This window comes from Brassica napus, chromosome A8, assembly GCF_020379485.1.
Source record: "Brassica napus cultivar Da-Ae chromosome A8, Da-Ae, whole genome shotgun sequence".
NCBI classification, from domain to species: Eukaryota; Viridiplantae; Streptophyta; class Magnoliopsida; order Brassicales; family Brassicaceae; genus Brassica; species Brassica napus.
Genome location: NC_063441.1, coordinates 4,930,607 through 4,944,703, shown reverse-complemented (window position 1 = coordinate 4,944,703; position 14,097 = coordinate 4,930,607). Strand labels below are relative to the sequence as shown.

The following is a 14,097-nucleotide window of genomic DNA, read 5'->3' as shown; positions in this document are numbered from 1 at the left end:
AAACCTGCAGATAAAAATTTCTTAACAAATTAGTCAGTCAAAAAAAAAGAATGTTATTATCATTCTAACTGAACTCAAGTATATATGTTGTCTACAAATTTGCAATACATTTGGATATTAGCATGAGTCCATTAGTAAATTTTGTTACAAAACATACTATTTTAATTGTTTTAAAAACATACTATTTTAACATAACAAACTAATCATCGTCTTTTCCCGTACGCAGTAGGGGTATAATACTAGTTTGTAAATAATCTATTAATAGTTTCAAATTTTTAAAATTACACTTTCTTTTTTAGATTTTGAAAACATCTTATATATTAAAACATAAGTCACAACCTTGATTCATGTGTGATTTTTTTAAATATATACAATTGTGTATAATATTTCCTACTGCATGCGTGCAGGTTATATTAAAAACATGTTCACCTCCACTATCTTTCATAACTGTTATTAAACAAACCACTTTAACATTTTCTTACCCCACTAAATCAACTACTCAGGTTTTGAAAACATTATTATTTTCTATGTCTATTAAAGGATTATAAGTTTGGGCCCGTACGTTCCAGTCTTCTTTATCCTTATCAAAGTTTTACATTTTTCTTTACATAAGAACTTTCTTTCTCTCTGATTTTAAGTTGCAGAAAACATGAAAATCTTCCTACTTTCCTCCCGCCATAGTACAAACAAAAAAAGGAAGATAGTTGTGACCACACCAAAAAAATATCATGATCAACTTGGTAGCAGCCTACAAATCATCAGTCAAAAAGCATTTGAAGCGGCTGTTTACAAGCTATCCACGGCTTCTAAATCTCCAGTTGGTCTGACGGCACCTCCACCCAACAATGATCAAAGCGAGAGTAGCTTACAAATCATTGATCATAGTGTCTTTGAAGCGGCATGAAGAAAGTTACCCAAAACTCCTAAAGCTTCTGTAAGTTCTTCATGGGTACGCTCTATCTGTCTTGGCGAAGGTGCTCATGGTGTTGTTTACTTAGTCATACGAAATGATTATGTGAATGGTGATGCTTTGCCATCAAAAATCACCATCAAAAGTGCACCTTTTTCATCTTCCTTCAATCTGTGTAATGAAGAACGAATTTTGAAGGATCTTTCATCTCCTCATGTTATCTCTTACTATGTAGTAATAAAACACCAGCTGAAACTCGACCCCTAGGGAGCGACTACAACTTAATCCTTGAGTACTGTTCTGGTGGGAGTATTTCAGATTTTCTCAAGTTCAGAGGAACATGGATGGTGGAGTCCGATGTTCAGCTATTTGCTCTACACATCCTCAAAGGTATCAACTATGTACACTCAAAGAAAATCATCCACTGTGATATTAAACCAGCTAATATCTTGCTCAAACCGGTTAATAGCTCATCTATACTTGGTTGTTTAATGCCTAATGGATTTGAGCCAAAGCTTGCTGATTTTGGTTTAGCATTGAGAAAAACCTCAGATGAGTATGGGGATGATTGTGGGTTTGCAAGAGGGACACTATTGTACATGGCCCCAGAGCTTTTATGTTCTGGAAATTTGGATTATTGTGCTGATAAATGGTCCTATGGATGCACTATTTTAGAAATGTTTACTGGGAAGAAGCATTGGAGTGAACTTGGCTAAATTGACAGGAAGGAATTGAAAGATGTTATTGGCAACTGCAGTGTCTTACCTGAGCTACCCATGTGGTTATCTAATAGTGCGAGATACTTCTTAGGAAAGTGCTTAGAAAAAGATCCTCAGAAAAGGTATGACTCTATGTATTTGCTGGAGCACAAATTTCTTGCTTCAATCGTTGGTCACTCTTACTAGGGAGAGAAGAGGCTACTGAAAGTGGAAGAGGTGAATCCATGTTTTACGAAGAAGACTTTTAAAGAGATTCAAGCAACGTTGCAGAAGAGTTACTTTTTATATTATGTAAATTATGGCTTTGTGTCCAGTTTTATTTTTAAGTATCAAATATACTATTTAATTATTTGTTCTATGTAATATATTTCTTTTTATGTTAAATCAGGTATTCTAAACTTCAATATAATTTTAATATCATTTTAAATATTACAATTAAACTTCCCTTATCTTTTTGAGCATAAATAAAAAACAATACATGATCTGGCAGGAGTATTTATTCAAGATTCTGTAAAAATTTGATCCCATGTGTACGGGAAAACATTAATAATTAAAGTTAAAATTAATATTTTCTAATTTAAAGTTTTTATATAGTGAAGAAGAAATTTTTTAGGTAACATGGCTATATTAAAAATATGAAATGGGTTAAACTTGAAAATGTAAACTGAAAAAAAAATTGAAGAATTAAAAATACAGAAAAAGAAAAACAAGTTTCATAATTTTTATTCAGCCTAAGAGGGAAGTTATAAATTTGAAATATCCAACTTTCTATAACTTCCTCATCACAAAGAGTCAGTATAAAATGCTGTAAACGTTTTGTTCGCAACTTACGAACTTACGAGTGTTATTATATTATTTTCATCTATCTGGTTATTGTTTGTTTAAAAAGCAATCACCAGTTCTCTATCTTGCTATCACACGTTTAACATAGGCAACAAAGCAAGGTGGAAGAATGAAGATTCCCAATCCAAAAAAAAGGAAGAAAAATGAAGAAGGCAACAGCAACATCAGAAGGCAAAACACAATCTGCAGCAATGGTATTTTATTTTAAGTTCACTATCAAATTCAAACAAAATATGAATCTGCATCTAATGCATCATGTATTGTACTGTGTTATAGAAAACGAATTCGGAAGTTCTTCCAACAGTTATCAAAGTAGATCCAAAAACAAAGGAAAGCAGCCACTAACTGATACTACAAATGGTATGTAAGCTTACTTTGTGCCATACGACTTTGATATGACTAATTCGTATCTGTTGTTGCAGGAACCAATATGAATAGTCAAGAATTGGAAAAAATCCAAATGCAGCAGCATGCAAATTGCAACAGCCAGAGCCAAAATACAACTTATTGCAATGGTAAATTAGTTTATTCACCATATCAATTATATTCTTCCGACTATCTTCTCATTTTTGCCTTGATTTAAAACACAGAAAATATAACTCCACTCACTTCAAGCACATTTGCTTCTTCTTCAAAGGTTGTATCAGGTACGCCCCTAAATAATATTTCTACAGTTAGTGGAGTAATTATAGAACATTTAAATTAATAGTTTAGGCATCTCAATTATTTTGACCTTCCAATCTCATAACTTCTAAACTAAAGTTGCACGGACAGCACAAAGCAGTAGCTCAAATACTCCACGATTTCATTGCAGTTCTCAAACAAATTCGAACCAAATCAGTAAGTTTGTTAATATATCAAGTTTTCATGGTCTGCAAGTTTTATTTTACTTTGTGATTGTTTTAATAGGCTATGAAGACTATGGTGATGCAACTTGGTTGTGTGAACACTGTAATGCTTTGATGTGGTACAATGAGCGCATTAACAAAAGAAGAAATTGTATACCTCCGAAGTTTTCAATGTGTTGTATGCATGGAAAAATCGAATTGCCTCCCCCTCCAGTGTTGCCTCAAGTACTTTTGGATCTTCTATTCAGAGGAGACAGTGAAAGCATTAATTTCATAGAGAACATAAGGGCATATAATTCAATGTTTGCTTTTACCTCTATGGGTGGAGAAATTGATGCTTCTGTGAACAATGGACGTGGACCTTTTGTCTTTAGGCTTCATGGTCAAAACTTTCATCAAATTGGAAGCTTGCTGCCTGAAGAAGGACTCCCTCCTGCTTTTACACAATTGTATATATTTGATACTGAAAATGAAGTAAGAAACAGAATATCAGCTTTCAGGTAAATTAATAAACTATTAAATATTATATTTACTTATTATTAAGGTGATTGTGGTTTTAACTTTTGTTACGTAAAGTACGATTTAAAATAATTATTAATACATAAACCTTGATATCACAGCTCCAAAAGAAGAGCACCAAATTCTCAGCCTAGAACCCTACGTGATGATACTGTGGAAGCTATTAAATCTATGTTGGATGAATGTAAACCATACGCAAAGATACTCAGAACCGCAAGGGATCGATTTGGTGATGCATTACAGTCATTGGATGTGAAGATAATTTTGATTTCTGGACGTGGGACAAATGAGAAAACCTATAATCTTCCTACAACTTCAGAAGTTGCTGCATTATTTGTGGGAGATTTTGATGAAGAAATAGATGCTCGAGATATTATTGTGGAAACAAAGGGAAATAAATTGACCAGGATAAGTGAGCTTCACCCTGCATATCTACCTCTACAGTATCCATTGTTATTTCCATTTGGTGAAGATGGTTATCATATTGATCTACATCTCAAGAGGACGACAACAACATCAAAAAAGCCACGGTCTAAAGTTAGCATGAGGGAGTTTTTTGCATACAGAATTTTTGAGCGCTATAACCAATTCAGTGCTCTTATGTTCTCCGGGAAACTCTTTCAGCAATTTCTGGTTGATGGTTTTACAATGATAGAAGCAGAAAGAATTAGATATCTCAAGTTAAACCAAAAGGCCTTACGTGCAGATAAATACAGCAATGTTTCAGCTTATGCATCAAGTGGAAACCAAGATTCTACAAAGTGTGGAAAGAGAATCGTCTTACCTTCAACATATGTGGGTGGTGCACGTTACATGCGAGAAAAGTACATGGATGCAATGGCTGTTTGTCAAACTTTTGGATATCCAGAATTATTCATTACATTCACTTGCAATCCTAAATGGCCGGATATTACAAGACATCTACAGCAACGACGACTAAAATCTGAAGACAGAGCTGACATTTTGTCTCGTGTCTTCAAAATGAATTTGGATAGTCTCATATTTGAAATACATAACAAAAACCTGTTTGGTTCATCAAGAGGAAGTAAGTTATCAACTACTATTGGACAAAAAAGTAGTTTTTGAAAAATAAAAACCAAAAACCAATCTAAAATCTGCAAACAATCAACCTCTAAATTTAAACATAGATTTCACCCACTAAGCACCTTTATCTCACGTTTAACCCCTACGCACATTTATCTCATGCGTTTGTCTTGTCAATGATTCATCAAATATTGAGATGGTTGAGCAGAGTTGCAGGTTCTTGTCATCTTCTTTAACATTTTGTTCTCTCCATCTATAGAAAATATGTAGTAGAATATTTTAAAGTATAACTGAGAGAAACATATTCAAAAATTGATATCTAGATTTATATTATAAGCCAAATAAAACTCACATTGATTATGGTTGCACATGGATAAGATTGATAACGTACACTTTTATATTATTGTTGCAAGAAACATAAATTTGATAACAATAGAACACTTACTTCTTCAATAAAGCACAGGAGTACACTAGATCGAAGCGGATGGTCATGGATAAAGAAGAAAGCTTTAGAAGAGACAATTGTTCTTTCATGGCTGTAAAGCAACGAAGCCTGATTCACCGGCCCCGATGTTTTGTGGTGGTCATCACCGTCACTGTCGTTTAACTTGTTTGATTCTCATATATATAAGTTTTGAATTTCAAATCATGATACAAGAAAGAAAGAATAGGAAAACAAAAAAAAAAATCATAAAAGTGAGGATTTAACACATTCCATTTTTACAATTTCTAGATCTAGAGCAAAAGAATTGAATTTACAAAAAAAAAAAGAAGGGAGTTGGTCTCGTTGTTTCCAGAAGAAGACTTGAAGTTTAAAAAAATGAATTATTGAATGGTTCATTTTCTAATCAGTTATTTCTAGTTATGAGATGTAACCAGGCTCACTTACATACTGGTTAAGGAGTTTATTGGTCAATTTAACATGGGAAAGTGTCTTCAATGTCCAATGTGTCTTTTGGTCCAATGAGTTATCTTATGGTACAAGCATGGTCTCCTGAATTCGATCCGCTGAAAGATGAGATAGTCACGACGCCAGTTTGGGTGCGTTTATCGAATATCCCAGTGAACTTTTACCATAAAACAATTCTGATGGGAATTGCGAAAGGACTTGGAAGACCGATCAAAGTTGATCTGACAACTTTAAACTTTGAGAGAGCTAGATTTGCCAGAATCTGCGTGGAGATTAATCTCCATAAACCATTGAAGGGGACAGTAATGATTAATGGTGAGAGGTACTTTGTCTCATATGAGGGAATCTCAACTATTTGCTCGACATGTGGTATGTATGGACACCTAGTTCACGCATGCCCACGGAATGTTATTGAGAGAGCCCTTGCACCTGTGACCAATCCACTGAACATGAACCTTCAGAGTACCGAAGTAACAGGGAATGAGACGGACTTTACACCAGCGAGACATTCAAGGAGAAAGGCTGAGCAACAAAGGAGTACAGGGAGCTCTATGAGAAGTAATGATGGGAGAGCTATGAGTGGGAGTAAGATAAGAGAAGTACGTAATGCGGATGTGGCGAAGGAAGTAATGGTGTCGAATAGATTCGGAAGTTTAGGTGAGGAAGAGGTGACAGAGGTACGAGAGGATGAGGAGGGAAGAAATGATGAAAATAAAGAAAATGAAAACAATGTGAACATGAGGTTGGGAGACTCGAGTGGAACGCGTGTGGAAGCAATGGCCTTTGGTGCAACGGGGAACAAAGGAAACCAGTTGTTTACTCGAGTGGGCTCTAAAGAGAAGAAGACAAGTCATATGAGAAACCCAAATGTCCAAAAGCCCAAATCGAAAGTTATTGGGCCAACGCGGGGACTTGTTTTTGGTCCAACTAGAGGTGAAATCGACATGACGGTGAACGGAAAACGTTTACGAGTTGAGAAGGAGAGTATCGGTAGACCAGGTGGGGTTTTCGCCGGAGATGGGGACTCAGCTGAGAAGGAGAGTCATTCCAGCCTTGCTGGGGAACAGAGGAGTACGGGAAAAGAGATCTCACTCACTGATGATTTGGATCCTCATTTGGATCAAGTGGGAGAGGCCCTGAAGAGCATGGAGGCATAACGTTTTGCCCCGGGAATTCTGATTGACAGTTATAAAGTCTGGATGAAGTGTATTTTCTGGAATTGCCGGGGGGCAAATAAACCTCAATTTCGCAGATCAATTCGATATTTGGTGAAGAAGTTTAGTACGGATATTCTGGCAGTTTTTGAAACTCACGCTGGTGGGGAAGCTGCAAGTCGTATTTGTCGGGGTCTGGGATTCGAGAATTCGTTTAGAGTGGATGCGTGTGGGCAAAGTGGTGGTTTGTGGCTCTTATGGAGGTCGGAAATAGGCGAGCTCGAGGTTGTCGAGTCTTCAGATCAGTTTATTCATGCGAAAGTAGGGAGTGGGACAGAGGTGATCAATGTGATAGTGGTGTATGCTGCTCCTACGCCAAGTCGCCGTAGTGGTTTATGGGCCGCATTGAAAGAGGTTCTCAATAATGTTGTTGGTCCGGTTTTTATTGGAGGAGATTTTAATACGATTGTGAGACTGGATGAAAGGAGTGGTGGGAATGGGAGATTGTCTGAGGATTCTCTAACATTCGGGGATTGGATCAATGAGATGTCACTTATTGATATGGGATTTAGTGGAAGCCAATTTACATGGAAGAGAGGGAAGACAGAGAGTACTTTTGTGGCCAAGAGGTTGGACAGAGTGTTATGCTGTGCTGCCTCCCGGCTTAAGTGGCAGGAAGCAAGAGTCTCGCATTTGCCTTTCTTGGCTTCGGATCATGCTCCACTTTACCTACAGCTCACGCCAGGGGTACAAGGGAACGCGTGCAGACGGCCCTTTCGCTTTGAGGCGGCATGGCTGCAGCATAGAGAGTTTCAGGATCTCTTAAAAGCTTCATGGGACCGTGAGATTGATACTAGAGAGGCGTTAATGCGATTAGGATTGAAACTTCGAAAATGGAACAAAGAAGTGTTTGGGAATGTTCAAAAGAAGAAGGAGACTTTGGTAATGGAGATTAAGGGAGTACAAGAGGCTATTGAGCAGAATCCTACAGATGAGTTATTGGAGAAGGAGGGGGAGCTACTGAAGGAATTTGAAAGAGTTCTCGAACAGGAAGAACTTATTTGGTTTCAAAAATCGCGGGAGAAGTGGGTTGCTCATGGAGAGAGAAACACTAAGTTCTTTCATATGTCGACAATTATACGGAGGAGGCGTAATCGGGTTGAAGCGTTGAAGAAAGATGATAATCACTGGGTAACAGATGCCCATGAATTGGAGGAGCTTGCAGTAAATTATTTCAAGAGATTATACTCTCTAGAGGATGTGGAGACCGAACCAATAAGATTACCAGGGAGGGGTTTTGTGAGGCTGACGAGTCAAGATTATGAGACTCTAAACAAAACATTCTCTGCAGAGGAAGTGGAGAAGGCTGTCAGAGCCATGGGAAGTTTTAAAGCGCCAGGACCTGATGGGTTTCAGCCTGTCTTCTATCAAAGGTGCTGGGACACAGTTGGGGCTTCAGTAATACGGTTTGTCCTCCTTTTCTTTGAAGCTGGAAAGTTACCGGAAGGCACAAATGATGCCCTTGTTGTGTTGATCCCGAAAGTGATGAAGCCAGAGAGTATTACCCAGTTTCGTCCAATTAGCTTATGCAATGTGTTGTTCAAAACGATTACGAAAGCTATGGTAGGAAGATTGAAGAGTATGATGACTAAGTTGATTGGACCTGCTCAGTCTAGCTTTATCCCGGGTAGATTGAGTGCTGACAATATTGTGGTAGTGCAGGAGGCGGTTCACTCTATGCGAAGAAAACAAGGAAAAAAAGGCTGGATGTTATTAAAACTTGATTTAGAGAAAGCTTATGACAGGGTGTGCTGGGACTTTTTGGAAGATACTCTTAAGGCGGCGGGCTTGTCACAGGCTTGGGTTGGAAGGATTATGGATTGTGTCTCTGGTCCCTCAATGAGCATCCTGTGGAATGGTGAGAAGTCAGAATCCTTTAAACCTGCCAGAGGATTGAGACAAGGGGATCCCCTGTCCCCGTACTTATTTGTTTTATGCATGGAGAGGCTTTGTCACTTGATAGAGAGCGCAGTGGAAGAAAAGAAATGGAAGCCTATAAGATTGTCGAGAGGTGGACCGCAACTTTCTCATATTTGTTTTGCCGATGACCTGATTCTCTTTGCAGAAGCTTCAGTTGCTCAGGTGAGAGTGATAAGAGGTGTGTTGGAGATGTTCTGTAGAGCCTCGGGTCAAAAAGTAAGTCTCCCAAAGTCTAAGATCTTCTTCTCTAAGAATGTTTCTAGAGAACAGGGGGAACAAATAAGTAGGGAGAGTGGAATCGCATCAACAAGAGAACTAGGGAAATATTTGGGAATGCCGATTCTTCAAAAAAGAATAAACAAAGATACCTTTGGGGAGGTGCTTGAGAAAGTGGCTTCACGGTTATCAGGTTGGAAGAAGCAAACTCTTAGCCTAGCAGGAAGGGTGACGCTGACTAAGGCGGTTTTATCTTCAATACCGGTGCATACAATGAGTACAATTTGTCTACCTGTTAGTACTCTTGAGAAGCTAGACAGTCTATCCAGAAGTTTTGTGTGGGGTGGTGGACAACATTTGGTTGCTTGGGGTAAGATTTGTAAATCAAAAACTGAGGGAGGACTTGGGATAAGAAAATCAAGAGATATTAATAAGGCGCTGATCGCGAAGGTGGGATGGCGTCTGTTGGATGATAAAGAAAGTCTATGGGCTAAGGTTCTTCGGAATAAGTACGCTGTGGGAGATATCCATGATTTATCTTGGATGGTAGTGGGTAAGAATGTGTCATCAACTTGGAGAAGTGTAGCAATGGGGATCAGGGAAGTGATCTTGTTTGGTAACAGTTGGGTGATTGGTAATGGGAGAGACATTAGGTTTTGGACAGATAGGTGGATCTCGAATCAACCTCTCACGGCAGGGGTAATTGCAGATCTCCCGGAGGGGTATGAGACTCTGACGGCCAGAGAACTATGGATGGAAGGAGGAGGCTGGGACCTGGCTAGAATAGCCCCCTTTGTTACTGAGGAAACACAGTTTCTACTTGCAGCAATGGTGGTGAATAATGTTCCTGGAGTGCAGGATCGTTTGGCTTGGGGAGAAACCTCCAATGGAAAGTTTACTGTGAAATCTGCATATGAATTGATTACTCGGGATGATGCTCCAAGACCATATATGGGAAACTTTTTTAAAACTATGTGGCGCGTAGTTGCACCTGAGAGAGTGAAGATTTTCCTTTGGTTAGTGGGGAATCAAGCAATTATGACGAATGCGGAAAGATACAGGAGGCATCTTAGTGGGACTGATGTATGTCAGGTCTGCAGAGGAGGGATCGAGACGATCATACATGTACTTCGTGATTGTCCTGCAATGGAAGGGATATGGAGTAGAACTGTTCCAGCTACGAAGAGACATGCTTTCTTCTCGATGTCGTTGCTTGAATGGATCTACCGGAATCTCAGTGATCAAAACGAGAGAGACGGGATTCCTTGGGCGACTAGTTTTGCATTGGCTGTTTGGTGGGGGTGGAAGTGGAGATGTGGGAATGTGTTTGGTGATACTCGGCTTTGGAGGGATAGAGTGCAATTCTTACGTAACTTATCGAAAGAAGTGATATCAGTTAAGGAGGAGGAGAACAAACGTATGGGGATAAGGAGTAGAGTGGAAATACTGATAGGATGGATACCTCCTCGAGTGGGGTGGATGAAGATGAATACCGATGGAGCATCTCATGGTAACCCGGGAGCGGCGTCTGCAGGAGGAGTATTGCGGAATGGAGAGGGAGATTGGTGTGGTGGTTTTGCTGTTAATATAGGAAGGTGTTCTGCACCTTTGGCAGAGCTTTGGGGAGTCTACTATGGTCTTGTGATCGCTTGGGAGAAAGGCATAAGTAGACTGGAGTTGGATGTGGATTCTAAAATGGTGGTGGAGTTTCTCACGATAGGGATTGGAGAGGCTCATCCGCTATCTTTCCTGGTACGCTTGTGCCATGGCTTCTTGACAAGGGACTGGTTGGTCCGGATCGTTCATGTGTACAGGGAGGCAAACCGCGTGGCTGATGGTTTGGCTAACTTGGCACTCTCTCTTCCTTTTGGTTTTCATAACTTTGACATTGCTCCTTTGGAGGTTAGTAGTTTATTGCAAGAAGATGTTGATGGTTCACTAAGACCACAGCAGACTCGTGTTGTAGTTTGAAGTTTGTTTCTTTCTTAATAAACATTGGGAGAATCCTCCCAATTTCATACCAAAAAAAAAAAAATGTCCAATGTGTCTTTTAGCGTAATTGGAAATTTGAATTGTGTCTTTTAGAGTAAACTAGGATCAGCCCGGGCTACGCCCGGGTTTTTTCATTTAAATTTTATTTTTATTATATATTCTTATGTTTATTTAAATATCTAGATATCATAATCTATTATAAAAATATAAGTAGCTAGACAATTATAAATTATTTTCAGTTATTTATTTTTTTGTCTTACGAATTTAAAAATAATTAATATTTAAACTTCTGATATTTTTTTATTCAAAATTATATATAAGGTGATGAGAAAAATGAAAAAAGTTGATTAAATTTTAGCTACTTGTTTGATTGGTTGGATTGTAGAAATGTTTCATTTCACTTATGTTTTTATATAAATTTTGTATAATTATTCTTTTTGTAATTTAATTGACCCTCCTCTTTAAAACTACAATCCTTTTAAAATATATTTTTTTCTTAAAAACCAGTTTAAAATTTATAATATTTTTCTACATTAAAAAAAATTACAACTACATCACTAAAACCTTAGATCTACAAACTAAATTCTTACAACAAAATTTATGCACTTACAACCCAACTAATCGGACCCCAAAATATTTGTTTATCTTACTTATAAAAGTTAATTTATAAGACTATATATTTTATTCACTTAAAATAATTAAGCAACTGATTTAATTAATTAAGTAATTAATTTACAGAAGATCCTAACATATTTTTCAATGTCTTTGGGTTATATGCTATTAGATTATTTTATTAATATATTGAAAAGTTTGCATAATATCAGACAAATAAAGTGTAAAACAACTAAAATATAAACACAGAGGGGCACAGCTTTGAAGTTTTCTAATATTATTTATTTTAAGTTATTTTAATAGAAATTTTTAATGTGACTGTCTAATATTTATTCTAATAAATTTATAGAAGTTTAAGATATATTTAGATAGCATTTTTGAAAATAAAATGTTTAGCAAAGATATGTAAATATATTAATTGTGTTCAACTTGTGGATGCTTTAAAAAAAAAATAGAATAGATATATCTATGTAAATATAGTAGTCTTTTCTTGTTTAATGGTCATAGCATTTTTGAAAATAAAATGTTTATCAAAGATATGTAAATATATTAATTGTGTTCAACTTGTGGATCTTTATTTAAAAAAATAAAATTAATTATGTCTATATAAATATAGTAGCCTTTTCTTGTTTAATGGTTTTTTTTTCTTCCAAAGTATGCATTTGTGTGAGATAGAATAATTATGATCTAATAGTTTTTATCATAATTATTTACTTTTGATGAAAATAAATGTTAAATTAACAACTGACTAAAGCTTTATTGAATACTAGTGTACTCCCGTGCTATGCACAGGTCAAATCGATTATATTTTAATTTATTTTATCATAATTTTAATTCATATAAATTTATAATTTTTAACACACATATATAAGATATAAAAAAAATAAGCTGGAAACGGTTTACAGAATATCTGATGTTGTTTTAAAATAGATATTTTAGAAGGATTTTGTTTTAAAAATAGATATGATGATATATTTTTGTAAGCATTTTATGTTATCTAATTGAGATATGAACAACTCATAAAAACATTGTTAAGAGAAATTATACTTGATTCATCAATTTTTATGTATTTGCCTTGCAAATAAATCTTTCATAAAATATACTTTTGTATTTTCAAAATTAAATATTTAAAAATTGGAAACTATTTAGAAAAATTTCTTATATATATATTTTTTTAATTTTTAAAGCTATAGAAATATTATTTTCTGCATGTGTTGTTAGTTATTAAATCTTCATTGGATGAAAATGGTTTTAAAAACTAATAATAATAAAATATGTCAAATTATATTTTTACATTTATTTTTTCAAAATTTATAGTAATATAATAAACAAGAAATAAACATATATAATATTTTATTAAAACATTATATTTGTTAAAATGAAATTAAAATATATTAACTTGTTTTTCAATTAGTGATTTTTTAAAGAAATAAATTTTACTAAAATTGTAAAATATTAATATATATATATATATATAATAAAAGAAAAGTACGTAAGTAAGAAGTTTAACAAACATATGTATTTAACTAGTGTTGATATATTATATTTATATATTTTAAAAGGTAGTTGTGCATATTTTAAAAAACCAACAAAAGATGGATTTTGGTTTATCATTGAAAACTTTGTTAAACATCTAAAATCTAGTTTCCCTATTTTATAGGAAAACTCTTTTGTTAAAATCTTGATTGGCAATAAAATCAGTTTTAGTTTTCCTAAATTGTAGGGAATCACTTTTAAAAAAATCTTGATTGGAAAAAAAAATAGTTTTTGAAAAACAAAAACCAAAAACCAATCTAAAATCTGCAAACAATCAACCTCTAAATATAAACATAGTTTTCACCCACTAAGCACCTTTATTTCACGTTTAACCCCTACGCACCTTTATCTCATGCGTTTGTCTTGTCAATGATTTATCAAATATTGAGATGGTTGAGCAGAGTTGCAGGTTCTTGTCATCTTCTTTAACATTTTGTTCTCTCCATCTATAGAAAATATGTAGTAGAATATTTTAAAGTATAACTGAGAGAAACAGATTCAAAAATTGATATCTAGATTTATATTATAAGCCAAATAAAACCCACATTGATTATGGTTGCACATGGATAAGATTGATAACGTACACTTTTATATTATTGTTGCAAGAAACATAAATTTGATAACAATAGAACACTTACTTCTTCTTCCTTTGATAACGTGATGCAGTTCTTCATTTTGATAATTTAACAACAAATGAAAACCAAAAAAAAATATTGAAGAGGCGGGGGTATAAATTTTGTTTGTCAGAGACGCAAAGTAAAAAAACATAGTAGAGTAGGTTTGCAATTTATATAAAAGATGAAGAAAACCGTCT

The 14,097-nt window shown here is 35.4% G+C and overlaps 2 protein-coding genes across 2 annotated transcripts; both read left to right on the top strand.

The window, feature by feature from the left end:
- The first annotated feature begins 2,615 nt into the window (after positions 1–2,615).
- On the top strand, positions 2,616–4,925 carry LOC106413278. Its single transcript, XM_013854081.2, has 6 exons — positions 2,616–2,643; positions 2,749–2,832; positions 2,895–2,987; positions 3,063–3,119; positions 3,382–3,820; positions 3,941–4,925. The coding sequence occupies exons 1-6, from the start codon at positions 2,616–2,618 to the stop codon at positions 4,923–4,925; spliced, it is 1,686 nt and encodes a 561-aa protein (XP_013709535.2).
- An 897-nt stretch (positions 4,926–5,822) lies between these two features.
- Positions 5,823–6,950, top strand: LOC125576883. Its single transcript, XM_048737395.1, has one exon. It carries the CDS (start codon positions 5,823–5,825, stop codon positions 6,948–6,950), a length of 1,128 nt encoding a protein of 375 aa, XP_048593352.1.
- The last annotated feature ends 7,147 nt before the right edge of the window (positions 6,951–14,097 follow it).

Excerpts from the sequence above, each read along its gene's own strand:
- LOC106413278 (XM_013854081.2), top strand. The coding sequence starts at position 2,616 with ATGAAGAAGGCAACAGCAACATCAGAAG. Across the intron at positions 3,120-3,381 it reads TTCTTCAAAGGTTGTATCAG|GCTATGAAGACTATGGTGAT; the intron begins GTACGCCCCTAA and ends TTGTTTTAATAG. Across the intron at positions 3,821-3,940 it reads AACAGAATATCAGCTTTCAG|CTCCAAAAGAAGAGCACCAA; the intron begins GTAAATTAATAA and ends TTGATATCACAG.
- LOC125576883 (XM_048737395.1), top strand. The coding sequence starts at position 5,823 with ATGTCCAATGTGTCTTTTGGTCCAATGAGTTATCTTATGGTACAAGCA.